The sequence below is a fragment of the Spinacia oleracea genome, chromosome 2, assembly GCF_020520425.1.
Source record: "Spinacia oleracea cultivar Varoflay chromosome 2, BTI_SOV_V1, whole genome shotgun sequence".
Classification (NCBI taxonomy): domain Eukaryota; kingdom Viridiplantae; phylum Streptophyta; class Magnoliopsida; order Caryophyllales; family Amaranthaceae; genus Spinacia; species Spinacia oleracea.
Genome location: NC_079488.1, coordinates 107,996,490 through 108,022,470, shown reverse-complemented (window position 1 = coordinate 108,022,470; position 25,981 = coordinate 107,996,490). Strand labels below are relative to the sequence as shown.

At 37.5% G+C, this 25,981-nt stretch overlaps 5 protein-coding genes across 5 annotated transcripts; 3 read left to right on the top strand and 2 right to left on the bottom strand.

Moving 5' to 3' along the window:
* The first annotated feature begins 333 nt into the window (after nucleotides 1–333).
* LOC110782180 (pentatricopeptide repeat-containing protein At5g15010, mitochondrial) lies at nucleotides 334–2,622 on the top strand. Its single transcript, XM_021986305.2, has one exon. It carries the CDS (start codon nucleotides 566–568, stop codon nucleotides 2,408–2,410), a length of 1,845 nt encoding a protein of 614 aa, XP_021841997.1. The 5' UTR covers nucleotides 334–565; the 3' UTR covers nucleotides 2,411–2,622.
* A 492-nt stretch (nucleotides 2,623–3,114) lies between these two features.
* On the bottom strand, nucleotides 3,115–4,233 carry LOC110781986 (nicotinamidase 2). Its single transcript, XM_021986030.2, has one exon. It carries the CDS (start codon nucleotides 4,010–4,012, stop codon nucleotides 3,395–3,397), a length of 618 nt encoding a protein of 205 aa, XP_021841722.2. The 5' UTR covers nucleotides 4,013–4,233; the 3' UTR covers nucleotides 3,115–3,394.
* A 7,217-nt stretch (nucleotides 4,234–11,450) lies between these two features.
* On the top strand, nucleotides 11,451–13,938 carry LOC110782181 (thioredoxin-like protein YLS8). Its single transcript, XM_021986307.2, has 2 exons — nucleotides 11,451–11,639; nucleotides 13,420–13,938. The coding sequence occupies exons 1-2, from the start codon at nucleotides 11,520–11,522 to the stop codon at nucleotides 13,726–13,728; spliced, it is 429 nt and encodes a 142-aa protein (XP_021841999.1). The 5' UTR covers nucleotides 11,451–11,519; the 3' UTR covers nucleotides 13,729–13,938.
* A 492-nt stretch (nucleotides 13,939–14,430) lies between these two features.
* LOC110782213 (chaperone protein dnaJ C76, chloroplastic) lies at nucleotides 14,431–16,729 on the bottom strand. The gene is made up of 4 exons (XM_056837729.1): nucleotides 16,209–16,729; nucleotides 15,799–16,055; nucleotides 15,339–15,522; nucleotides 14,431–15,263 (listed from the first exon to the last, which is right to left on the bottom strand). Exons 1-4 carry the CDS (start codon nucleotides 16,602–16,604, stop codon nucleotides 14,643–14,645), a joined length of 1,458 nt encoding a protein of 485 aa, XP_056693707.1. The 5' UTR covers nucleotides 16,605–16,729; the 3' UTR covers nucleotides 14,431–14,642.
* Nucleotides 16,730–18,176: 1,447 nt separating this feature from the next.
* LOC110782182 (succinate--CoA ligase [ADP-forming] subunit alpha-2, mitochondrial) lies at nucleotides 18,177–24,911 on the top strand. Its single transcript, XM_021986308.2, has 7 exons — nucleotides 18,177–18,599; nucleotides 20,010–20,219; nucleotides 21,266–21,436; nucleotides 21,946–22,069; nucleotides 23,034–23,095; nucleotides 23,801–23,882; nucleotides 24,491–24,911. Exons 1-7 carry the CDS (start codon nucleotides 18,378–18,380, stop codon nucleotides 24,628–24,630), a joined length of 1,011 nt encoding a protein of 336 aa, XP_021842000.1. The 5' UTR covers nucleotides 18,177–18,377; the 3' UTR covers nucleotides 24,631–24,911.
* Nucleotides 24,912–25,981: the final 1,070 nt, after the last annotated feature.

The window sequence follows — 25,981 nt, the reverse complement described above, 5'->3', positions numbered from 1 at the left end:
ACATGAGTAGATGTTGTAGATTAATGGGGGATGAAAAGCAAAGTTACAAAGGTAGTAGCGTTTTTGTTCTCTTTACCTGGTCTTGTCTTAATGTTTTATCTGACTATTTTTTACTTTTTCTGGTCTGATCCAGTGTAATTTTTCTAATCAGGTCTAATAAACTATAACAATAAGGTGAATAAGACAGAGTCTTACTGAGCTAAGACAAGACTCAAGAACGCGACCCAAATAGTTCCTACTCTAGCCAACCCAGCCCGAGCCAGAAGCACCCAATATTCGGGCCCGCCCGTGTAATCCACCGATTGCAACTTCCTCCAAAACTCAGGGGTCGGAACCGCGCACTGCCACTTCAACCTTTCTACCCGACTTCAAAACTTTCTCCTCGCGACGCCAAGCCGCCAACGGAAACTAGTACACAGCAACTTCCCTCTCTTGCTCCGCCGTCTACAGGATGTTGCGCCACCCTATCTCCGCATAAGGCCGTCAACTATAGTGGTAACTCCAATAACTCTGCTCAAAGAATTAATATCTGTAAACTTTCAATTTCCTAGTAAGAAACCCAAAAATGTGGAAATTCAGAAGAGGGTTTTCTCTGTTAAACTTCTCTTATGACTATTGTTTGGGTGTCCGTGTTAATTCAATGAATTTGGGGAGAACCCATGTTCCTAATTTCGTAACTGGTTATAAACTGTTTAGTCCTGTTGCTGAAAATCTCAAATACCCTTTTAGTTTTAGTCATAAAATTCAACTTTTTTGCTCTGCTACATCAGATTGTTTGAACCTAGATTCGAATTCGACTGAATTAATTAATGTTAGTGATGAAAGTGGTTGTGGCAATGATGAAAATGATGAGCTTAGTGGGGAAGATGATGGTATTGAAGCTGGGAAATTAGGTTTTATAGATGAGAAACTTAAACATGATTTAGGGGTTATTTTGGAAATCTTGAGGGGTAGTGGCCCGTCTCAGGGCGAGAATTCGTGTGATAATCCAAGGTTAATTGGTGGTGCTGAGGTGACCAACAAGCTTAATCAATGTGGGATTTCTCTCACTTCAGAGCTTGTAGTTGAGGTCCTCTCTAGAATTAGGAATGATTGGGAGTTGGCAATCATGTTCTTCCTATGGGCTGGGAAACAGCCGGATTATGTACATTCAGTGAGACAGTACCATTCGATTATATCAATCTTGGCGAAGAGGAGGAAATTTGATACTGCTTGGTCTTTGATTGATGAGATGAGAAAGGCTGGTATTGTAAATCCTAAAACTCTACTGATTATGATTAGAAGATATGCTGCAACTCATGATGTTGTGAATGCCATAAACACTTTCCATGGTTTTAAAAGGTTTAACTTTCTTGTTGGGGTGGATGATTTTCAGAAGCTACTTTCTGCTCTTACTCGATATAAGAATGTTCAGGAAGCTGAGCAGTTGCTCTTCAGTAACAGAAACACATACCAGTTTAATACCAAGAGTTTTAACATCATCCTGAATGGGTGGTGCAATATTGTAGGTAGTCCTCGTGAGGCTAATAGATTCTGGAGGTTGATGATTGAATTGGGAGTAAAACGTGATGTCTTTTCTTTTTCAAGTATTATTTCTTGTTACTCAAAGTTAAACAGGCTGAAGGAAGTCCTCAAATTGTTCGGCCAGATGAAGGAAATGGGTATTTTACCTGATAGGAAAGCTTATAATTCTATTATGCACGCTCTTGCAAAGGAAGGTCGTGCAAAGGAAGCCTTGAATCTTCTGCAAATCATGGAAGATAAGGGCATTGCTCCGAATGTGGTCACTTATAACTCATTGATTAAGCCATTATGTAAGGCCAAGAAAAGGGATGAAGCGCAGAATGTCTTTGATGTGATGCTTAGCCGTGGGTTGAAACCCAGTATTCGAACTTTTCATGCATTCTTGGGCATTCAGAGGAGTGGAGAAGAGGCATTTATGTTGTTGGACAAGATGAAGGAGTTGGGTTGTCAACCAAATAAAGATAGTTATCTTATATTAATAAGGAAATTTTGCAGATGGCAGCAGATAGATATTGTGTTTACCCTGTGGGATCAGATGAAGGAGAATGGTTTGAATGATGATGTAACTTCACATGTTGCTTTGATCCATGGACTATTTTTGAATGGAAAGCTGGAAGAAGCACACAAGATATATTCAGAGATGAAGGAAAAAGATATGAATCCAGATGTAAAAACAGAGGAATTGATCCAGACCTGGTTGTCTAATAAGCAGATGGAATTGGAAACCTCTCATGTCACAAGTTCAGAAACTAAGTTGGTGGATAGTGATCATGTCCCCGGCAAAACCAAATCCATTAGAAAACAGATTGGTGGAGGAAGTGATGCTACAGAGCAACCTGAATTCAGAAAAGTTGTAAAAGAGCGAGGATTTTCTTTTTGGGAGTAATAGATTCTAATCCCCTAGATTATCAATACTTGCTAGTGACATATGAAGATCATCAATCCTGCACCACCAGCTCCTTCTTATCATCTTATGTGTTGCTGGCTGAGAATTTTTTACTTGTATGCCATCTCATATTCCGGTTTGTAAAATCTCTAATATGCACGCAGATGTGCTGTGGTCCTGTCGGGAATGCAACACAACACAAATATCTAAGAGTAAGGGTTGCATGTAGACTGGTAAAAAATCGACCCGACCTGAAACCGACCCGAAAATATTGGGTCTTGAATAATACTTTGTGACCCATGACCCGATTTTATTCGAACTCGGATAACTCAAAAAGTAATGGGTCAAAACCGACCGAACCTGTTTTTGACCTGTCTGAAGGGTCAATAATGTCAAACTTATAACACAATAATAGAAACTAAAGTAGTTATAATATGCACATGCACGTGATGCACCTCTTTTTTTGTATTTTGTCTTGCTTGTTTATTAACATGTCCACTATTAGTACGCTATTAATCAATGACATGCTTTAACTCGCTCATTATTGACCCATTAAAAAGTCACATTTTTATTACCCGACCCGCTTTTAACTTGCATCAATCATGACCCAACCCGACTAATAACCAGGTCCCAACTAGAACTGAGCTCCTCATCGGACAAACTCATGAGACTACTCTCATTGTGCCATTGTATAACCACACAGCTTATATTAGAATATTTAACTAACCATAATATACTTCGTACATATTGATGCACCATCTAATTTGATTTGAATCGACAATCATGCACATTGCACAATAAACATACTTATATACAAATGCACATGTTTTGTTCGATTCTCATAGAAAATCCATGTCAACTTGTCAAGTCTATGTTCATTATACAGTTGGATATACTTTCCTTGATTACAACTTTAGTACAGAGTCCCCATCCCCAACTAAGTCTCAAGCGTCTCAACCACCATTGGTACCAACACTATTCTAATTACGCAGATAAAGCTTTGTGAAGACGGTTGCAATCAACGAGATAAGCAAAACCATAAGCCATATTCATAAGAGTAGCCTCATGAAGCTCCGCCGACGACTTCGCCGTCGCATCTGTCCAGAAAAACACCCTAAACCCTCTCACAAACGCCTCTCTAGCCGTCGTCTCACAACATAAGTTCGTCATAACCCCACTCACTATCACCTCCTTCACTCCCATCTTCCTCAGCCGCTCTTCCAACCCCGTGTTCCTAAACGCGCTGTACGTCTCCTTCTCCACCACCACCACTTCATCCTCGTCCTTCTTCCCTTCCTCAGCCGCGGCGACAACCTCCGCAATAATCTCCGATTCTGGGGTTCCGCCAAAGACGAGGTCGCCACCCCACCACTCGCCCAAAACACCACCGACGTCACCGGGTTTGTGGCGATGGCGCGTGAGTATTACTGGAATACCCGCGCGTTTGCAGAGCTTGATGGTAGTGGTTGTGGCGGGAAGGATAGCTTTGGCCATGGAAGAGAAGTAGTTCTGCATGTCAATTACTATGAGAGCTGAGGTTTTCGGGTCGGGTAGCCGTTTTCGGGCTTCGTATTTCTTGTAGGAGGAGAATTGAGCTGCCATGATTATGTTTGCTTGTGAAACTGTAAATAATTATAGAGAAATTTAGATATATGATTGATAGGAAAAGCAGGGAAATTAAGAGGTGAGGTCATAGAACAAGGCAGGCAGAATGTTGTGGAAGCTCCTAGCAGGGTGTTCAATTTCGGATATTGGATCGGGAAAATGTGATCCGAATATGATCAGAAAGTTTAGGGTATCCGTAATTTTCTGATCGGATGTCAAAAGTTACGAACTTCATAAAAATAAAATATTAATCGCGTTTACACTAAATTATTTCGGAATCCGAATCGAAATATCTGAAACCTTAACATCGGATTGGATAACCGAAAATATGGATCGGATTATCGAAAATTTTGAAAATTTTCGGATATTACTGATATACGAAATAAAAAAAAAAATTGATCTGAATCCGATCCAAAAATCCAAATTTTGTGAGGAAATCCGATCCGAAATATCCAAAACCTTAAAATCGGATCGGATATCAAAATTTCGAATCGGATCAAACGGATTGGATATTTTACATACCCCTATCTCCTAGTAGGCTCTTATGTGTCCATATGACCTTTTGCCGCATCTGTACTCTAACGAATTTCGTGTACATAAGGTAAATTTGTCAAAAAATACCTTATAAAATCTAATTTTCTACAAGAAACTACCTTATAAAAAAATGTGGTAATTAACTACTCCCTCCGTCCCGAAATACTTGAACCGGTTTGACCGGCACAGAGTTTAATACAAAGTAATTGACTTATTATTTAATACCTAGTTGATAGTGGGGTGTTTTTTAATATAGATAGGGATATGTGTCAACTTTTTATAGGAGGTAAGGAGGTATGAAGGAAAGTTCATGGAACCATAAAATGACATGTGAAGGGGTAGTTGATATATTAATAAAATTCTACCATTTATAGAAACGGTGCAAGTAATCCGGGACGGTTTTATAAGGAAAACGGTGCAAGTATTTCGGGACGGAGGGAGTACCTTATAAAAATGTATGTTATAAGATACTACCTTAACTGGATTTTGAACATAAAATCAAAATTACGCGGTTGATTTTCCTGTATCTCACGAAAAATGAGTAATTTGATATCGTAAATTCATCAATTTTGAGTCAAATCTCATAATTTGACTAAAGGTAGTACATTATAACATACTTTTTTTTAGGTAGTTAACTACAGTATTTTTTTTTTAATAAGGTAGTTTCTCACAAAAACCAATTTTATAAGGTAGTTTAAGACAAATTTGCCTATCTATAATATGTTACTCTAATTTAAATTGTTAGAAAACATTTTTGAAGTGTTGATTGATTGCATATAAACTAGAATTTTGAAATTGTTTGCGTGCACAAAGAACAAATTGAATATAAGTGAATGAGTAACGTATTGTAAAGATCAATAATTTCGGAGACCTATTTACTACCTCCGTTTCAAATAATTTTTGCAGTTATTATTAAAGATGGTTGTGGGCCGGGCCGAGCTTCGTGCCGGGCCCATGACCCGTGGGACTAACCGTGTCGGGCCCACGCCAGGCCCACGTTGTTTCGTGTCGTGTCGTGCCGGGCCGAAAAGTTAAAAATAAGGTCCAGGCCCGGCCCAAGCCCACGTGCTTTCGTGCCGTGCCGGGCCGGCCCGTCGTGCCTAAGGCTAATTTGACTAAATTTAACGTGCTTTGTCATGCCGGGTCGAGTCGTGCCATGCCTTGTCGTGCTTTTTCCAAAAACGGTTTTTTCATGAAATACCCCCGAGGTTTGCAAAAACGCACCAAATACCCTCGCGTCTTTTGAATCACATAATATACCCCTATTTTTTCCCAAGTTTGCACCAAATACCCCTAAACCGACCTTCCGTTAGTCCTCCGTTAAGTCGTGTTTATAATTCACAGAATACCCCTATTTATAAACTTATTGTACAATATACACCTATTTTGAAACTAAGTTGCACCAAATACTCAAACTGCTTTTAAACTGCAGAATTTGATTTCCACAAATCGTTCACCTAATTAATCAAATTAATCAACCTAAAAGTTAAACCTAAAACAAAAATAGTAGTAATAATCAAAGAAAATTGAAATGCTCAAACAACAAATCCAATAAGAAATTGATTGAATTGAATTTTACTGTTGGTATACATATCAGTCAGTGCATTAGTCAATGCGGCACTACATCTAAATCCAGCAGCCACCATTGAGGAACGAACTCTCTTCCCAAGTGCAAGCAAACTAGACTCGTGAATTTACTTCATTATCTTATACGGGAAAACTAATCTGATGGTTTTGTAATAACTGAACTTAATGCAACTGTTCGAGAAGCTTGATGTCACAGGAAGAGCTTGAGGCTGCTAAGGAAGAGCTTGAGGTTGACAAAAGAGCCCACCTTTCCACCTATGAAGGGAAGATTTTGTGTACTGCATAGCCGTTTAAGGATGGATCAGAAACAATTTGAGGGGATTGGTTAATCGCAATTTGTTCCTCAAATTCAAATTTCACAGTGGGGGATGCTTTTTCAGGCCTGATCGGAGATGGTTGGCTGCGATTATTCAAATTTCATTCCATCATTTTCCAAATTCCTCCGCCCAAAAGGTGGAAAACGGTACCAATTGGCATTTTAAACCAAGTAAAATCACAATCTTAGCTATTAAACAAATTAATAACACCAATCACTAGACTTGCAAATTCGAAACAAAGTGAATTACTGAGATAATTAGGAGGCTAAAACAAACAACAGTAGTAGAAGTGTTGAGTAGGTGCCACCTTCCGTGCTTCATTCATTGCTGGTGGTGGCACAAAAGTCATATAATCATCTCCCACTTTTTGCACTTTTTTGCTTGTATTGATTCATGTGAAATAGACAATGTTTACGTAAATTAAGATAAACCCAGATGAGGAATTTAACAGAAGAACAAAACCCAGAAAGGAATTCTTGAAATTTAGAAGCACGCAAAACCCAAATTGAAAATATTGTAAATCGTCGGCGCCGACAATTAAGTCGATTTCTTGGACTCAGCTGCCGCCTCTGAATCGCCGTCGTTGTTAATGCCACGGAGGCGCTTAATTGACATTTCTTCGAGCAAAACTCAGTGTTCAAAGACAGCACTGAGGCCCATGGCACCAAAAACTCAGTTTTTTGAGGGACTTACAGTTCTGAGCGAAGGCGGCGATTCCTAGGTCGGTGAGTTCACGGAATCCCCGGAGTTTGAGGCGCATGAGGTTACGACATCGGAGGGAAATGAGAACGAGGGCGTTGTCGCCTATGCTAACAGATCGACGGTCGCACCGAAGGGCGAGCTTGGTGACCGGGTCGAATCGGGAGAAGAGGGAAGTGCGTAACACCGGATCACTGTTGCCGACCAGAGATCGGCCTCCACCGGCGAACAGAGAGCGGAGATCGGACGCCGCCGGCGATCAAAGAGCAAGAGGAAGAACATCTGAGAGGAGAGAGAAAAAGAAAGAATTTGAGATTTTTTTTTTTTGGAATTTATTTCGAAAACATGTATTAAGGGCAATATAGTAAAACGCCACTAACGGCAGACTAACGTCCGTTAACTGAAGGTGCATCTCATGAACAATACGGAAAAATAGGGGTATATTATGTGATTCAAAAGACGCGAGGGTATTTGGTGCGTTTTTGCAAACCTCGGGGGCATTTCATGAAAAAACCGTTCCAAAAAAGTAAGGCCCAGGCCCGGCCCACGACCCAGGACTTCGTGCCCGTGCCGGACCGTGCTTTTTGCGTGCTCGTGTCGGGTCGTGTTTTTTTCGTGCCGGGTCGGGTCGGGCTTCGGGCCGGCCCGGCCCACAGCCATCTTTAGTTACTATTGGTACAAAGGAAAGGTAAGATAAACATATTCATTCATTGATTCCTACGATATTACATTTACATCTATACACTTAATCAATTTAATCATACCATCATATATTCGGATCACTAACGACACCACTAATCCAAAAACTACTTGAATAAAATCACAACACCAAATACAATAACTACAAACATTAGGCAAGCCATGAATAACACCATATGATCTGCTCCTCCGTTACGAATGTGCTTTTCCGGATCATTCATGATCCACCTTTTCGGGTAGCTCAACTCTTCAAGCGTTTTTTTCATGGCATTCATCTCAATTTGCATCAATCTTTTCTCCAACAAAAGTTTCCTTATGACATCCCTCTGCCATGTAGTGCTATCCAAATCAATCTACCAAAAATACGTGCATCTCCTTGTATCCGTTTCTCGATCATAGAATTTGCAACCAATGAATTTTCTACCCAGATTTTCATGGGTCAAATAAGTCAGCCTTGCCGCAGGAGCTCCGCAATAACAATAATCTCGTGGTCCATCAACCCGCAACAATCAATTGAGTTAAAATCCCCAAATTGCAAAACCCCCCCCCAAATTCAACAATTTAAGGACCCTAATTTCATTTTACCTGTTTAAGCACGCGAACCATGTTGATTTTTGTGGGAAAGTGCCGAAAATGGATTGCTGATGAATTGTACTTGAAATTTTGGGAGAGAAATGAGTGTAAGTTTGCAAATTTTTGAGAAATTTTTTCGAGAGAGGTGTGTCAATTGGGGCTCAGTTCAAAGAGAGGAAGAAGGAAGAAAAAGAGGAGGGAAAAAAAATATGGCCATTGGATATGGGCCCCACTGAAGGAAGAGTGAACAAAAGTTCACAGTTGGTGACTTGGTGGTGATTAAAGTTTAAGATGGTTTTTTTTTTAAAAAAAAACATATACTTCCTCCGTTTCGGAAATATCGCACCATTTGTTTTTTACACTATTCATACTACGAGTTTGGCCATTTTTTATGATTCGTACGTAAGTAAATTTTGGTCATGCGGGTCATGTTAGATTTGTATCGATATATATTTTCTAAATATTAAATTTTATAATTTTTACTTGCACGCGATTTGAGATATTAAGAGTCAAAGTAATAGTTAGAGGAGTAAAAGTCAACCATGGTGCGATATTTTCAGACGGAGGAAGTAAGATATTATTTCAAAATGTTCAACTTTAAAAGGTGATTTTATCTTTAAAAAAATCCAAAAAAATTTGACACTCATTTGCGAGGAAGTCTTTGTCACAAGTGACTTGTGTCCATATTGGACACAAGTGAGTACCAATACAGAATTTGGAGCACCAATACAGAATATGTTAGTACCAATAACACATATGACTTATATTGATGATATTTCTAAGCAATTTTACATTTTGATACTGACATATTATGTATTGGAACTCAAGATGATTGTATTTGGATCACTTGTGTCCAGAGTAAATAGGTCTGGAGGTCCCTTAACTTTGCCAAAAGGAGCAGTTAAGTCCCTCAAGTTTCAAAAGGAGCATTTAGGTCCCTCAAAATGGATGGAATAAGCTATTTTTATTAACACCGTTACATTTTCCGTTAAGTTCAATTAAATAATAATAAAACTGATTTTAAATAAAGGGAAATCAATTTACATGTGTATAAATGATTTAAAATAGCTTCTTTTGATTTTGACTTAGCTTTTTCAAGTTCCTTAGCCTTTTCATTTGCTTTTTCACCATACACATTTCATCAAAACTGATTACAAATAGTTCTTACACTTAACTTATTAAACACAAAATCACAACATATATTAATAAAGGATAATCTAGTTACATGACAATGGTCCTTCCCCACTGTACAAGGCTAGTAAATACCCGTTGCCAACCCAATCCTCAAAAGGGTAATACACTTGAACCATAACATAAGACCAACCGAGTAACGGATACCATTTATGCACAATTTGATCCGACTCACGTTTGTTCGGCCCGGGATACAGACATGCTGGGATACAGACCAACTGCCTCGCGTACCTTCTGTTCACATGCCATCCATTCGTTTCATGTACTGCTTGAAGCCTTGGTTTGATGGCCATGATCTAGAACTCTCGAGGTGAGGCCCCACGAGGTGGATCCCTTCACAACACGCCTTTGTCGAACCCAAGCTTCACTTCATCGAAAAATGATTTCCTCACCAGGCCATTCGATGATCTGCTTTTCAGGATTCTCCAACATTCACAACCCCTTTGAGAATGACTCAACAAGGGGTCATGGAAGCATGACATTGGAAGGCTACTTAGACAGAGAAACTACGGTCGTGTTTTTTTTATGACTAATTTTTATTTTCTGATATGGGGGGTGATATTTGTATACGAAATCTTCTATGGTTAAGAAGATATTCATTGTGTTGTGATGAATTGAAAGGAAAAAAAACTGGGTTGTTGAGTAGAAGAAGAAATATATATGGAGTATTGAATACAAACCAAGATATAAGAGATGAATATTGTTGTAATGCTTTAAGCCAACCCCATTGTGTTTATATAGTCAAGGAAGACCAATGGAAGATAAGCTGTTTCTCACATCTCAATGCTTCTCATTAAATACTTAGGAGTAGTTAGTAGACCAAGGAAGACCAAATTAAATATAGTCTTGTTGTAATGCTTTAAGCCAACCCCCTTGTGTTTATATAGTCAAGGAAGACCAATGGAAGATAAGCTGTTTCTCACATCTCAATGCTCCTCATTAAATACTTAGGAGTAGTTAGTAGACCAAGGAAGACCAAATTAAATATAGTGCGTCTGAAATGCAACTTGTATCTAATACAAATGTTTAAATTTCCAGAACAGTGGATACATACTCCGTATATGTGCCTAGTTTGAACACATACTCCGTATTAAGGTTCATTACCTTACTCGGACGAAGCTCTTTTACGTCCTCTTATCTAACGAGTATGACCATTAATTGAATTTCGTTAAATAATACTCTGATGAGCGAGCTTAGCTTTGAGACGAGATAGAACACAAAATGAGGCTCATTAAACAAATCAGTTACAAGCTCGTTTATGATCTGAACACAAACATGCTCGTTCATGTTACAAGCTCGTGAACAAGCTCGTTTATGTTCATTTATTTAATTAATTAGACGGGCTTGAACACACATCGAAACTTGATAAATAAATTAGATTCAGGAGCATGAAATACTGGACATATCGGTAAGTGCAACGTCTAATTGTAAATTGTAACAAAATTCATAATTCACGTTCTACAAAATTTTTAAGTGTTTTATTTGCCATGGAATGTTAAATACTCTGTTTTTTGAGAGCCTCAACGGCTATATTTTTGTAAAAAGCTAACTGAAATGAATTTCCCTTTATTTAATTATTGGTAAATGGTAAATGTAACTGTTTTTTTGTCGTTTAGTGCCTTTTATTTAGTTCCCTTTTAATTTAAATGCATTTTAACGGACGTTAGTGACGGAAAACAAAAAGCAGCGGATTCCATCCAAACGCAGGGACCTAAATGCTCCTTTTGAAATTTGAGGGACCTAACTGTTCCTTTTGACAAAGTTTAGAAACCTGCAGATCTATTTACTCCTTGTGTCCATGTCGTTTGAGGTTTAGAAACCCTCTTCGCAATCCCCCGATTAAAAAACAAGCAGCTTTCTTTTATCAACTCCAAAACTTCATAGTCGGAGAGAGAAAGCAAGAGATGTCGTACCTGCTACCACACTTGCACTCTGGTTGGGCGGTGGATCAAGCCATTCTCGCCGAGGAGGAGCGCCTCGTCATCATCCGCTTTGGCCATGACTGGGATGAAACCTGCATGCAGGTCTCTTTCTCTCTCTCCCTTGCCCCTTTTTCTTTCACACCAAACCCTAATTTTTGCGCTTCTTTTTTCTTTTCAATTTTGTTCATTCCATGAAAATTCATAATTGAATTCTTTTTTTGCTAAATTTTATGTGCCTTATTGATGGTTTATAATTACGAAATTACTTTTTTATGCCCTAATTTTGATTTGCTGCGAAGTACTATTTCTGATCATAATTTGACCAATACTTTGTCTGTGTAATTTTGATTGGGAGGATAGTGATTTGTGTGCCAGCATTTCGTAGGAATTCAATGAAGCTGCTTCTTGCTTTCTGCAATTAGTGGTATAACTAATTGAAAGTTTACTTCTTGAGGGTTTTCGGTATTTAAGTAGAATTGGGGGAAGGGTTATGAAAACATCGTTGCAATCACCTAGGCCGCTAGGCGTGAACATATTCTGAAAACCCTAACAAGTCGTAGAATTAGGAGTTTTTCTGTCTTTTTGGAGACTTGGATGTTTGTCATAAAACATCATTTTGAGTTTTCTTTTGTGCTTGTGGTAGCTGTTTGTCATAAACCGTGCAATTGCAATTGTGGCTGGTGATATAATTTTAAATCGAAGAACAATTGAAGAAAATTGTTGTGTTTTATGGCCGATGAGACGAACTACTTGTTCGATTTTGTTTTATGACTGTTGATATAATTAATTTTAAATCAATGGACAATTGAAGAAAGTTGGTGTTTTTGGTGTTTTCGATTTTGAGAATTGAAGTGTGAATCAGCAGCATTGGAGACGAAAAAGTGGTTCGATTAAAAGATTTGGTGCGGTGGTTCTAATTAATGGAGTTATTGAGGTTGACGTTTCGAGCACAAAATAATGGTGTCGTTCGGGACTTCGGGTGAAGCAATTAATCAAAAGATTAATATTTGCTTTGCATGACGTTTTAATGGGTCAAGAGAGATTTGTTTTCAGTTATGATGTTCTGCAAATGTATAAGCAAGTACTGGTTCATGTCAGTCCTGCAGACTGTTTTCAATAACTGTCTGGGATAGATGAAAGCAAAGAAAATGGGGAAGGGGGGTCACCTTTTCACCTCTTTTATGGAGTATGAAAAATGCAAAGTCAAAGAACGTTAGGAAAAAACAATCTAGAAATTAAAACTAGTTGACAAATGCAGTGTTAGTGTCGTGTAGATAGTTTTGATTAAGTTTTGAAAATACTGAAAATTAAAACTATAATCTGTTTTCAGTTTTATATAAACTAAAAATAAAAAATGATACCGAACGGGGCCTTAGCTTTTCATTAAACTATAAAACAGCCTTACCATCTAGTAATTTTAAGATCTGTTGTCATTTGTTTGTTTTTTTTTTTTTTTTTTTTGGTGTTAGCACCCGGTTCACCCTTAGGGCCAATCTGGATTCGGGGCGAGTTCTGGGTGGATAAGTTCCAGTCCCCTCCCAATTGTTGTTGTGGGGGATCTAACACGGGTCCTCCCTATCAAATTCAGCTCCAATCACCACTGAACCAACATGCAATTGGTGTCATTTGTTTGTTCATGTATGTGTTTGCAACTGTTGACATTGACCGTCAGACAAACTGAACTTCCTTTTTCATTTGTAGTAACTCCTAAAAGCCACTGATTATATTTTGAATGCAATTGCTGATACTGAAGAAAGCAATTGTTGAATTTGTTCATGTCACCTTTTACATATATTCCTGTTGTGAAGTAAAGTCTTGTTTGATTCCGCTTCCAGTAATTTTATATCACATATCTTATAAAAATTCCCTCTCTCCTTCTCAGATGGATGAAGTGCTGGCCTCGGTGGCAGAGACAATCAAAAACTTTGCTGTGATATACCTTGTAGACATAACAGAGGTTCCCGATTTCAACACAATGTACGAGCTGTATGACCCTTCCACAATCATGTTCTTTTTCAGGAACAAACACATAATGATAGATCTTGGCACTGGGAACAACAATAAGATCAATTGGGCCCTTAAGGACAAGCAGGAATTCATTGACATTGTTGAGACTGTCTATCGCGGTGCTCGCAAGGGTCGAGGTCTCGTGATTGCACCAAAAGATTATTCCACAAAGTACCGTTACTGAGTGTTTGGACACGATACTTCTGGTGAAACTTTTATCACAAGTGTATTATTGAACTCGATAAACATGGGTCTACACTCGTTTCAGTGTACCCCTGATGAATTCATGTTAACAACGAATGCTCTATTGTTGTAACTGTTACTTTAAACAAGCAGGTAAACTTGTATGTTCCCTTTCTGATGATATATGCTTTTCAGGAGTTTGTTTATATTATTTCTCAGGTTATACTAGCTTCAGCTTGACTTTGTTTCTACATTTGGAATGTGCATCCTTGAGTATATGATGTTGCCAGTTTTAGTCTGAAAACTCTGATGCATTGTTAACACTACATGTCTTATCAGTATGTTGAACTGATCAACAGTTAACAGTAAAAACTCGAAGATTTTTTATTCAACTAACTGGTAAAACTTCGTTGAGAATGTCTTGATTATCCATTTGGTTCAATGTCTTGAGTAACCACAAATAACTCCATGTGGTTCCTCATCCTTTTATGCTCTCCTGGAAGTTTATAAAAAGATGATTGGGTGTGTTTTTATTTACCTAATTTTCACTTATTTTTTCTGAACTGAATTTATATGATCGTATCAAAACTTGTTTTAGTTATAAATTATACTTGACCACCCTTATTTTTTCCGAACTTAACTAAACTTAACTTATTTTTCCCGAAATAAGTGGAAATAGGGTGAACAGAACAGAGTCTAAAAATGTTTAAATTATCTGGTTTGGAAATGTAATTTAGCATTGAGTATCATTCATATTTGAGCTTTCATGTTTCAGAATTTATGCAACATTAAGATTTACTACAATCTACTGATCTATAGATGTAACCTATGTGTATATTTTTCTAGTTTCTATACAAATGTACTTTGCCTGTTGAAGTTCCTGAGGTTAAAAACTATAGGCAAACACATATCTCTTTATTTTTCCTCTCTTCTTGTGAGGCTCACCACTGCTTGTGTAACGTATGCTGCAATAAGATACCAAGTTGCACCAGCTAGCAAAACCTGCATCCCAAAACTGTTAGCCAATTCTTGTACGAAAGAACCGCCTATGTGCTGATCCAATCCTCCAACTGCCTCTCCTGGTCCTTGTAATCCGACTGTAATCGCTGCAATCACACCTGACACAATTGGAATGCCTGAAACAAGGCGACCAGTCCGTGTAATTTCTCTCCTCTTATATGCTCTGCTTCGACTCTTCTCAGTATTATTAGACGGTGTTTTTCTTGTTGTTTGAGAATTTGACTCGTTCTCTACTTTCAGTGGAAGCACAGGGGTTGATGGAACCCAATATTCATCCTTTGGTGTTTCTTGAGGGAGAACTTTTGCATTAGGCCGTGTCTTGAACGTACCATGTTTTCTAGCTCCTGTTGCTGCATCTCTGAGCTTCTCGAGGTCTGGATCTCGGAATATGTTCTTTCTCTTTGGTATTAAGACTAGAGAAGTATTTGAAGGTGGTGATTTCCAGTACAACCAATTTGAGATTGATCTGATTGTTTGTATTGCTGATATCCGCGTGTCTCGTTGGAGTTCGGAGTACTGAAAATGGAGTGCAGTGTTAGATAATTTTTCGAAAAAACCAAGTTTAAGGTGGCAGGGTATGTATATAATAACCTTGGAATCTTGATTTGATTTTCTGGTTGCTGCTGCTTCTAAGCGTTTCTGAAAAACTTTAAGTTCAGACATAACATCGAAAGTTCGTACACCACCTGTGTTGCTTGCCCCTATCCTGACCTTCCCTCGTGGCTGCTTCGACATCAGAAATTCTAGTGCAGCTAGGTCTGATCTTTCCACTGTCCTGATTGTCATTCACCGCACATAGCAATCAAACTTATCAGCAAGTTAGATGATTAGACTTTGTTCTCTTCACCTGATCTAGTCCGATTTTTCTAGTTTCTGGTCTGGTCTGAATGTTTTTAGCGAGTGATTTTTGTTTTTTTTTTGGTCTGGTTTGGTCTGATCTAATAAGTAATAACTACTGAATTGCCTTAAGCAAAGATTTTGTTAAAGAACATGCTAGTTTTAGCCAAAATCTACTGACAATTTTAAGGCAGAAGTGAGATTGATTACTAACCAGATGCAATTGACAGGACAAGTATCTATGGATGCTTGAATTTTATCTTCAGGATCAGCCCACTGAGCAACAACGCGAGCCCTTCCATAGGTAGACTCGATAGCAAAAGTCTTCTCAGCAAACAATGCACATTTTAAGCAACCAACACACCTAACCTCATCAACAAATATGGCCCTTTGTTCAGTTTCCGGTCCACGCCAAACCGAGTACATCGGCCTGCCTGTATAGCCTCGCAACACTGTGAACTTAGCTTGTTCCTAACCACACATTTACAGGTATACTATAAATAATCACACATCCACAAATTTACAACATACCTCTAAAGATCGAGATGAACAAATTTTGTATCATTTTTTAGTATATGCAGCAATGTCAGAAAATGATCTAGAGAGATTCTTGTTAGTAATTACCTTATCATAGGCATAACGAGAGACGGGATCAGAAAGAACAGCATAAGCTTCATTGAGGATGATAGCCATGTCATGGCCATCTATTCCTGCAATATCAGGATGACATTTTTTCTGAAGGGATCTGTATGCTTTTTTTATCTGGCTTTGATCACTGCTACTGTCTATCCCTAATAGATCATATAGATCATACTCCGTTATTGAACTTGTTGATGATGATGATGATGATGATGATGATGATGATGATGATGATGATGCCTTGCATACATGAAGATGATGATGCTTGAGTTTATGATGTGAGAAGTGAGGTAATGTTTGTAATGAAGAATTCCTGTGCCTTTTTATAATGAATGGTGAATTTGGTGTTGAAAAGTTAAGGGAAAGAGTTGTAGAAGCCATTATTCTGGGTTTGATGCAACCTGCAGTTTGTTGATTCTGTTTTAGGAGCAGAGAATCAGAAGTAGGCAAGACAAGAAAGAGGGGATAAGTTTTTTTTGGACAAAAAGGGATGATTTCTAAGATATTTTTGCTCCAGGAGTCAGGGTTGCGTTTTTAATTCACTTTCTCATGAAAATGACACTTCAAATATGGTTGCCTAATACTCCAGTTCCCCCACAACTTGCGTATTGGGAACATTTGTAAATCCTAATGTAAGGTGGGATACTTTTGACTAAATTTAACATAATTAGGTAGCGAATTACGTTCCTCGTTTTTAAGTACATCGTGAATTACGTAACATTGTTCCATATAAACGTTGCGGTCTTTACCAATGAGGTCTTGGCCTAGTGGTTAACGCTGATGCCCTGTGTACAACAGGTCTCAGGTTCGATTTTTCTCGCCCCCATTTGTAATTTATATTGCCTTGTGTGGCTCATTCGCACCAAAAAAAAAAAAATTGCGCTCTTTTAAGCTCTTTAATCAAGTGTCTCGGATTTGAGTCCCTAAAATTGCAATCACCGTTTATAGTGAGAGATTTTCTTCCATTTGGGCTTGACTCGTCTCAACTCTCATATTAGCATTTGACAATTTGTCAGAATTTTCTAAGTTTTGGATATTGGGTAGTTTAACCAATAAAACAAAAGGTCTTGCAAAATCGAATACAAGTACTAGTTTTTGTCTATTTTATTTACAATTATGTCAATCATGTTCTTCTAAATGTTATAAGTTGTCGCCTAATTATCTTTAAACCGTAAAAATACAAGCATACAAATGATATACAACCATAAAGTTTTTCTTTGGGATCATGGGATGAAAACTAATACTTCTAGTATTCTTTTTAAGGGAATCTATTGGGATGTATATTTACCAACTTAATTTAAATGCATTTAAAAAAAGAATCACACAAGAGTATTTAAAGTGCAATAATTAAGTTATACGTCTATAATCAATTGAATTTTATCTCAAAATTGCAACCGGTCGAAAGATCCCATCGTGGAAGGTTGTATCGAAAAGAGATGTAACAAATGGTATTCATCATTGTCAGATTCAACCACAAGACCACAATGATCGTGGTTTAGCCGAATTAGAATGTTTGTGTTCCAAATTGTTTTGTTTTTGAGTTTTGGTTTATATTGTAGATGTTGTGAGATTATTTTATAAATGAATTCATTTTACTTTCAAAAAGAAAACTGCAATAAATCAATTGAAAATATCAGTTTCGGTCTAAGCATTCAACCATTTTTTGTGTTCAAAAATCGATACTCCCTTATAGTATTAGAGATTCATAGCTGATCTTTGACAATCCCTTATACAACACAACATGAATTTTGAAGTGAGATAAACCAGAACTCCACACAAACATGAATTAACCTGAACCTACACTCAATTATGTTAGTTGTCATACAATTTTTATATATTTAACGAGCAAATCAAAATCGACATGAAATAAAAAACGAATAACTATCCATTTTCTTCGCTCTAATTGTACTCTCCCTTTTTAACCAAAGAGAAAAGTACTCATCTTAATAGGGTCGGGTTTGAGGCTTTGAGCACAAATATTTGGAATCGGATACTGAAAATTCTCCACATTCGCCTTTTTCCCATTCAGTCTGTCTGACTACTCTCCCTAACCATTTTCCTACAAACCTTTTCCATAAATTAAAATTTTCATTCTCCGTTTAATAACTACCAGAGCAGAAACCAAAAAAAGCCCTAATTTTCGAGCTTTCAACAATGGCGAGACAAGCCAGCAGACTCGTCGCTACCTTGTCTTCCAAGATTCAGCCCCCAAATTCTTCCATTTCTTCTTCCATCGGTCAAAGCAGGCAGTTCGGAACCACTCACCCTTCGCCGGCTGTTTTCGTCGACAAGAATACGCGCGTCATCTGTCAAGGTATCACCGGCAAAAATGGTACCTTCCACACTGAACAAGCCATTGAATATGGCACCAATATGGTACCGCCATTCTTCCTCCTTTTATTTCTTCTGCTCTTCGCCTTTTCCCTGTGATTTTTTTGTTTGTTTGTTTGGTTAGATCTGATTTTTGTTTTGCAGTTATTTTGTGTAGATTTTTCGTATTTTGATGCCCGATTTTCGATTAGTGAATGTTTTAGCCTTACAGTTGGTGATTATTAGCGTTGATGAGAAAATGATTTGGTTTGAGGCTGTTTTTGATGATTTTGGCAGTGAGAGATGCGACAGTGGGTGTTTTTTCCTGCCACTTGATCGGAATTATTTGTTGATGTTTATGAACACAGGAGATTAGTGCCGCCGTAGTTGCCAATTTCTGTTTTTGCGTAGATTTTCATGTTTAGAAGCACGATTTCCAACCAGAAATGTTGTTTAGCCTCAGTGTTGCTGACTTTAGAGTTGATGAGAAAATGGTTTGATTTGAGGCTGTTTTGACAATTTTGGCTGTGAGAAATGCAACATCATTTAAGATAAGATTTTCTTTGTTTGGCTATTTGATCAGAACTACTGCATCGAAGTTTGTGAACAAAGGAGATTAGTGCTACTCGCAGTTGCTATTTCTGTGGTTTCTGATGTTTATATTACATTTTTAGTATTTTTGTCCTTATTTTAAGACTAAAGGACCTCTGAATGAGTGCTTGCTGCTTCATCTGGATTTTCTAGTTGGTGAGTGGTGAGTGGTGAGCCGATGAGTGATTTATTGAAGGGAATTCTGAGCTAGTTCTGGTTACTTCGTTCGTGTTTTTCGCTTGTTGTGGTGAGTGATATGTTAAAGGGAAGAGTGCAAGATAAACTGTGGTATATGCGTAAGAACTTGATGATGTTGTGAAAAACAAGTGCAGTTGGAAGAGGCTGTTGATGTAGGATAGTGAAAACATATTTAATTAAATGAACAAGGAGCAAAATCAGAAGAAAATTTTGAGAATCTGGATGACATGAGGGTGCTTTGCAGTTGCTGTAAACACCAGTTGTGGACTTCTAGTAGCCTTCTTCTTTTGGGGGTGGAAGTTTGCAGTTGGTTGGGACTTGGGATTGACCTTGATGAATGTGTGTAGAGATTGAATTGGAGGTAGCTAAGAAACTCAAAACCTAGTGGCTTGGATAATTGTCCTTCTTGAGAAATTAGAAAGACATTGGCATGATGAGATGATTTTTGCCCCTAATTCCTGCTAAAGTGAATCTGAGAAGGGAGGTGTGCACACAGGCTTCACAGTGATCAAATGTAGATTAGCTGTGTGAAACCCACTTGAGTATATAGTGGGCACCACTCTTTTTAATGTTGTTACTTGGTTGAACAACAATTTTGCTTGCCTTTTCTGACATCATACTACTGCATCACTCACATCCTCTAATTATCTGAACATTTTTATGGTTGATGCTTCGTGTTGGTATCAGGTTGGTGGTGTGACTCCAAAAAAGGGTGGAACTGAGCATTTAGGGCTACCAGTTTATAACACTGTTGCTGAGGCAAAGGAAGGAACAAGGGCCAATGCCTCAGTTATCTACGTCCCTCCACCTTTTGCCGCAAAAGCAATCATGGAAGGATTGGAAGCTGAATTGGATCTAATTGTCTGCATCACTGAAGGAATCCCTCAACATGACATGGTAAGCCATTTATTAATCAACACGGATCCTTTTTGTTTGTGGTTATATTTGTTTTCTAGATTTCTTATTCTAATAAATACTTCCTCCGTCCCTTAATAAGTTAATATAGTGCCTGTTTTCCTCTATAGTTGTCCCAAAATGTCGTGCCTATTTATTCAATTTCCTATTTAATCAGATTATATTTTCCAACATGCCCTTATCAAAACAATTTAAATACTCTGTTTCCTATTTTTACCTACAAAATATTTGCCCATAATTAATGCTTGTACCATGGAAATGTGTTGTTGATTATCTTATTCAACAACCCCCCTCTCCTCCATGGCTCCATACCTTTATTGTTATTTGTTTAAATAAAAATAAAAATTATGCACCTTTCTACTAAAGTACAACAACATAAATCGTTAATCATGTCATTTTCCAAATTTCTTAATTCCCTTGAAAAATGTCAAGCGGGCACTATATTAAGGGAGTATACTTTCAGTTCTTTTTAGCCTAATTAACAGCCTTTCTACAGTTTTCTCAAATTTCTTTGTTGCTTGTTGCCTTCTATTGTCTTGTAGACTCAGTACCATAAAAGAGCTTGCCTTTTAGTTTTTCTTCTTCATCGGGCCTGACAGGTTAAATTAAACCGCCAGAATAAAATCATACCTGTAAGAAGACTAGAAGAGTAACATAAAAGAAGACTAAAAAATTTTCAGTGGTGAAATTAAAAAGCTGGGATGCATCCCACATCTCCATATGGCACATCATTTCCGTAAATTTACAGTCACATGAAAGGCTGAAACACTCTTTTTCTTCTTTGCCTTTTTGGGCTTTTTCCAGATTACTATTACTATTATCTCATACTGTTATCTCTATGTAAAATCTCATACGCAGAAATTTCTGCTGTCTATCCTAGTGAAATTGTCAAGGAATTGTGGGTCATAGAGTAAGCTTTCAAGTGCCAGTGTCTTGCTTTATGGTCTTTTGTTGTGGTGCTAGGCAGACATATTGCATGGGTTATTTTGCAATATGCTTTCTCAAATATTTTGCATCTGCTGTTCCAGGTCCGTGTTAAAGCTGCCCTTAACAGCCAATCCAAAACCAGGTTAATAGGTCCAAATTGCCCTGGAATCATCAAACCTGGAGAGTGCAAGATCGGCATTATGCCTGGTTATATCCATAAACCAGGACGTATTGGAATCGTTTCTCGTTCTGGCACACTGACGTATGAAGCGGTATGGAAATTCTTTTACTTGCTATTTCTGTATGTTTAGTTGCTGATATCGGATCCTGTGTTCCAGCTTGTTGTCAAACTGGCTCTTAGGTGTTTGTGGTTGAATTTCTTTTATGTTTGTTGCCATATCTTATATGGAGATAATTCCTGATTTCTATATTATGCGAGCGGCTTTTCTCAAAAAGTGTGTTTCTATTTTGTTTTAGAGATTTCTTTGCCTATCTTTTTGTTCCATGAATGTAGGATTTCAATGGATGATGCTGACGTGGTATGACAAATTGTCAATATCACCTATTTGATAATTTCCGTTGGTACTCTACTATTTTGTTAATTGCATTACGTTTGTTCGTGTTTGCATTAGCTAATTGTTGGAAGCGTGATTACGGGTGTTAAATGTTGAATTTGTGGATATTTTTATTTCTCTTTTGTATTTGCTTACAATTATGCATTTTTGTATTGCAGGACTTTTATCTGTCAATCAATTTTTACACTTTTGGTGTTGTGATATAGGTATTCCAAACAACTGCTGTCGGCCTTGGGCAGTCCACTGTTGTAGGCATTGGTGGGGACCCTTTCAATGGGACAAACTTTGTTGATTGCATTGAGAAGTTTATTGACGACCCTCAAACAGAAGGTGAACATTGTCTTTCCTGTAATGCTTTTCGTAGTACCTTTTCAATCCAACGATTATGCTGGTCTGTTCAAGCGGCTTGTTTTGCTTTTCTGATTGCTAAACACCGAGAGATTGACTGTGGTGTTCCTATCTATGATTTAGTGGCTAAATGAATTCATTCATTTATTATGTAGAGTGTCATTTGAAAAGATCTATTACTATTGGTTTATGATGCCTTGACCCTGACCCTCCCTAGAAGAAAAGAATGAGTCTCAGAAATTTGTGGAAGAAACAGATCGCTGAAAAGTATATGATGCTGTTTTTTTTCTGAAAGTTCCGCTTAACCATAAGTATTTATTTTGTGCATGCCTGTGTGATTAAGAACAAAGATTTTGCATGTCTTCATATGACGTATAGTTACTAATTGATGGGTTGCAGACATTTAATAACTTTGGAATTACGGTATTTTCTTTTTGATCCTATTCACAATTTCCTCACCCCTTTATGCAGTGGACTCTCTTCCGAATTTGGTGAGAAATATTCACCCTTTCTATATTCATTTCTTCCCACTGAAGATATCCATAACCATGGCAGACTCAGAGTGAATATGGAATTTGACTTTTTGCCTGCTTAGTTTGTGTAAACTTTGTGCTTGCATAGTATATGTAACCAACCACCTACTCAATGGGATTCCAGGTCACAATAAACTGCCTGCAGTCTGTGCTGGTATTGAAATATTTTGACTTGTTTTCACTAGTAAAAGTGTTTAAGAGTGAAAACGCTCCGATAAAATCTAATATTATGATAACCAATTGGAAGTATATATTTAATTTGCTTGGATTGTTTTATATATGTACCTTTGCTTTATTTTTATTTTTTTAAAACACTTGCCAACTTTACTGCAGGTATTGTTTTGATCGGTGAAATAGGGATTCGTGTTTATTTATCTACCTTTGCTTACTTTTTCTTGTCTACTTCACTGCAGGTATTATTGTTATTGGTGAAATAGGGGGTACTGCAGAAGAGGATGCTGCTGCTCTGATCAAGGTAAGCCAGCTTGACCATGTACCGTGGATTGAAGTTTTACGGTCTGCTAAGAGATTTTATGGCATTAGGCATTTATTTCTCCCATGGTGTTGTTACTAACACACAGTTGGGATTATAGCTAATAAGATCTTTTTTCCGGTGAATTAAATTATCTATCTTCTGAAGAATGGAACTTAGTTTTACAGATAGACCCTTTTATGTTTTACAGATTGATATTTTAAGTTAATACATGGCTGACAACCCCTTATCTAAACTTATTCTTAGTTGTGCAATAATCTTAGAAGGCCCTTAACTACACTCTTATGAGAAAAGGACAAGAGCGTGGTATTTTAATGTCGTCAACAAATAAAGTAGCCATTTGGTTGGCAATTTGAAAATTTGATGACGTATTTGGCTTAACTGTCGCACCCTCTATTCTAAAGTGAAAGATCTGATATTAATTTTTCACGCATTACTTATGCTACTTATTGACAAAGGTGATATTGATGGTAAATGAAAACGTGGGACAGAAAATTGCGACCCAATTCCTATGTTGAAAAGGCCTTACTTTTACAATTTGAGATTTTTTTTTTTGATAAAGAAAAGCAAAAAGAATTGATGTTCCATTAGGCCAAGGAAAATTTATTTTGGATAACCCTTATATGCTGATGTGTTTCCTAGTTGCTATTATGTCTCTTACTGTTTTTTTTTTTTTGCCTCAAACAGGAAAGTGGAACGGACAAACCAGTAGTTTCTTTCATTGCTGGGCTAACGGCACCTCCTGGCCGACGCATGGGTCACGCTGGAGGTAATGCGTTTCTACAACAAGTTTTAGTTTGTTGTTTGAATTCCTGTTTGTGACATTTATAGCTTTTTGCTTAATTCAAGGCTCCGTTTGGTAGGGTGCAAAACGTTTCATGGAAAACGATTTTCCCCTTTTCAGTCATTTTACGTCGTTTGGTTGTACAAGGGATGAAAAATAATTTTACATATCTCCCTCAAAAGTGGAAAAACCTTTTCCATTAGAAAGGGAGGGAAACCACTTTTCCTCCTTCCCTCCTTACCTCCCTCTCCTTTCTTCCCCTCAATCTTCACCATTTCCTCCCATTTTCTTTAAGGAACCAAACAAAAGAAAATTAGTTTGGATTTGTGTTTTTCCTTGGAAAATGTGGAAAATCATTTTACAGTGAAAACGTTTTACACCAAACAAAACGGAGCCCAAATGCGTCTACCTCATGCCGAATCATGTATGGTTATTACTGTTTTGAACAGCTCATAGCTTCAATTAAATATTACGAAGTATTTTGTTTGTTAAGTCAAAGAATCTGTGCTTTTGCAATACACGGGTAGTAATATAATTGAACTGGAAATCTCATTTGCTTTCCTTCAATTTTCTTAAAATGTTTCGCCTGGCAGCCATAGTCTCGGGTGGTAAAGGAACAGCTCAAGACAAAATCAAAAGTTTGAGAGAAGCTGGGGTCACCGTGGTGGAGTCTCCTGCAAAGATGGGTGCAGCAATGCTCGACGTCTTTAAACAGAGGGGCCTTCTGAGTTAGTTTGAAATCTTTTTATCTTATGTTTTCTCCTCCTAGTAGTACAGTGTGGCATAATACCATACCCCATGAATGTGATGTGAATTGTGGAAGACTGACTCTTCCAGCATCACCTGTCGAAGAACGGGGCAACATTTTGATTTACATATGATTTATATTTTTGCCTCTGCTTTTTCCATTGATTTTCAATGCGAGGGCTAAATCTTCAGGTTCTAATGTATTTTCAATCAAAACGTGAAGTTTTGACAATCTTCAAGTGAACTTGATGTTGATTTTTTGCTGTATCCTTGTTTCTGTTTTTTCTTTTGGCTGGGAAGTGTGAATTGAGCCGCGGAAATGAAGGCATGAGTCTCTCTCATATGTAGTTTGTGTTTGGTTGGGTGAAATCATGTTCGAGGAAACTCGTTATTTTTCCCCTTTCTCCGATTGGTATTATACGCTTAATACATCTGAAATTAAAATGGCCTTGTTATGCTTACTACTCCTATATCTCAAATTAATAAACTTCGTTCCATATCTTTTACTTGATAGATTCCCCTTTTTATTTGCACTTAAAAACGATTTATATTTTTGTAAATTTTCAATGCCTAGATATGTGTATGGAGTATAATTGTTGTCGTGCAAATCTGTATTTAAAGAAAGAAAGCATGATAGCATTATACTTTAATGATCTTACTCGATATATAAACACTTCTAAACTTGTATAGAGGCTTCGTTCTGTTCGACTTATTTAGTTTAAACGTATATTATCTCAACTTACCTAAACTTAACTGATTTCGTCTGAAATAAGTTTATTTGTGTATGAAAATGAGATGTCTAGCTGATAGAACAAAACCGGAGTACTCGTTATTTTTCTTCAAATTTTTTCCATATTATTAAGAAACTTTTTCAGAAAAAAGGGGCAATACAAGGATTTGTTAAACAATTGTATTAAAATTTGAAATACCGAGTACTCTGTACTCCCTCCGTCCCTTAATACTTGCACCGCTTTCCTTTTCGGGTCGTCCCTTAATCCTTGCACCGCTTCTATAAATGGAAATTTATACCAATATTATATTATTTCTCACACTTACTTATTAACCCCACCTACACCCATATTCCCTATAAAAAACATTTAAAAATTCACACCCCTACTCACCACTCTCCACCTCTTACACATTTCCCACTAACTATATTAAAAAATACCCCACTATCAACTAACACTCATTAAATTAATAAGTCAATTCAAATGTCTTAAACTCCGCACCGGTCAAACCGGTGCGAGTATTAAGGGACGGAGGGAGTATATAATACTCTGTAAAATGGGAAATAAAATTAAATAAAATAAATAATAATAATTCCCACTTAAAAAATT

Excerpts from the sequence above, each read along its gene's own strand:
- LOC110782180 (XM_021986305.2), top strand. The coding sequence starts at position 566 with ATGTGGAAATTCAGAAGAGGGTTTTCTCTGTTAAACTTCTCTTATGAC.
- LOC110781986 (XM_021986030.2), bottom strand. The coding sequence starts at position 4,012 with ATGGCAGCTCAATTCTCCTCCTACAAGAAATACGAAGCCCGAAAACGG.
- LOC110782181 (XM_021986307.2), top strand. The coding sequence starts at position 11,520 with ATGTCGTACCTGCTACCACACTTGCACTCTGGTTGGGCGGTGGATCAA. Across the intron at positions 11,640-13,419 it reads GGGATGAAACCTGCATGCAG|ATGGATGAAGTGCTGGCCTC; the intron begins GTCTCTTTCTCT and ends TCTCCTTCTCAG.
- LOC110782213 (XM_056837729.1), bottom strand. The coding sequence starts at position 16,604 with ATGGCTTCTACAACTCTTTCCCTTAACTTTTCAACACCAAATTCACCA. Across the intron at positions 16,056-16,208 it reads CTCGTTATGCCTATGATAAG|GAACAAGCTAAGTTCACAGT; the intron begins GTAATTACTAAC and ends ATGTGTGGTTAG. Across the intron at positions 15,264-15,338 it reads AATCAAATCAAGATTCCAAG|TACTCCGAACTCCAACGAGA; the intron begins GTTATTATATAC and ends CTCCATTTTCAG.
- LOC110782182 (XM_021986308.2), top strand. The coding sequence starts at position 18,378 with ATGGCGAGACAAGCCAGCAGACTCGTCGCTACCTTGTCTTCCAAGATT. Across the intron at positions 18,600-20,009 it reads TTGAATATGGCACCAATATG|GTTGGTGGTGTGACTCCAAA; the intron begins GTACCGCCATTC and ends TGTTGGTATCAG. Across the intron at positions 22,070-23,033 it reads TGACGACCCTCAAACAGAAG|GTATTATTGTTATTGGTGAA; the intron begins GTGAACATTGTC and ends ACTTCACTGCAG.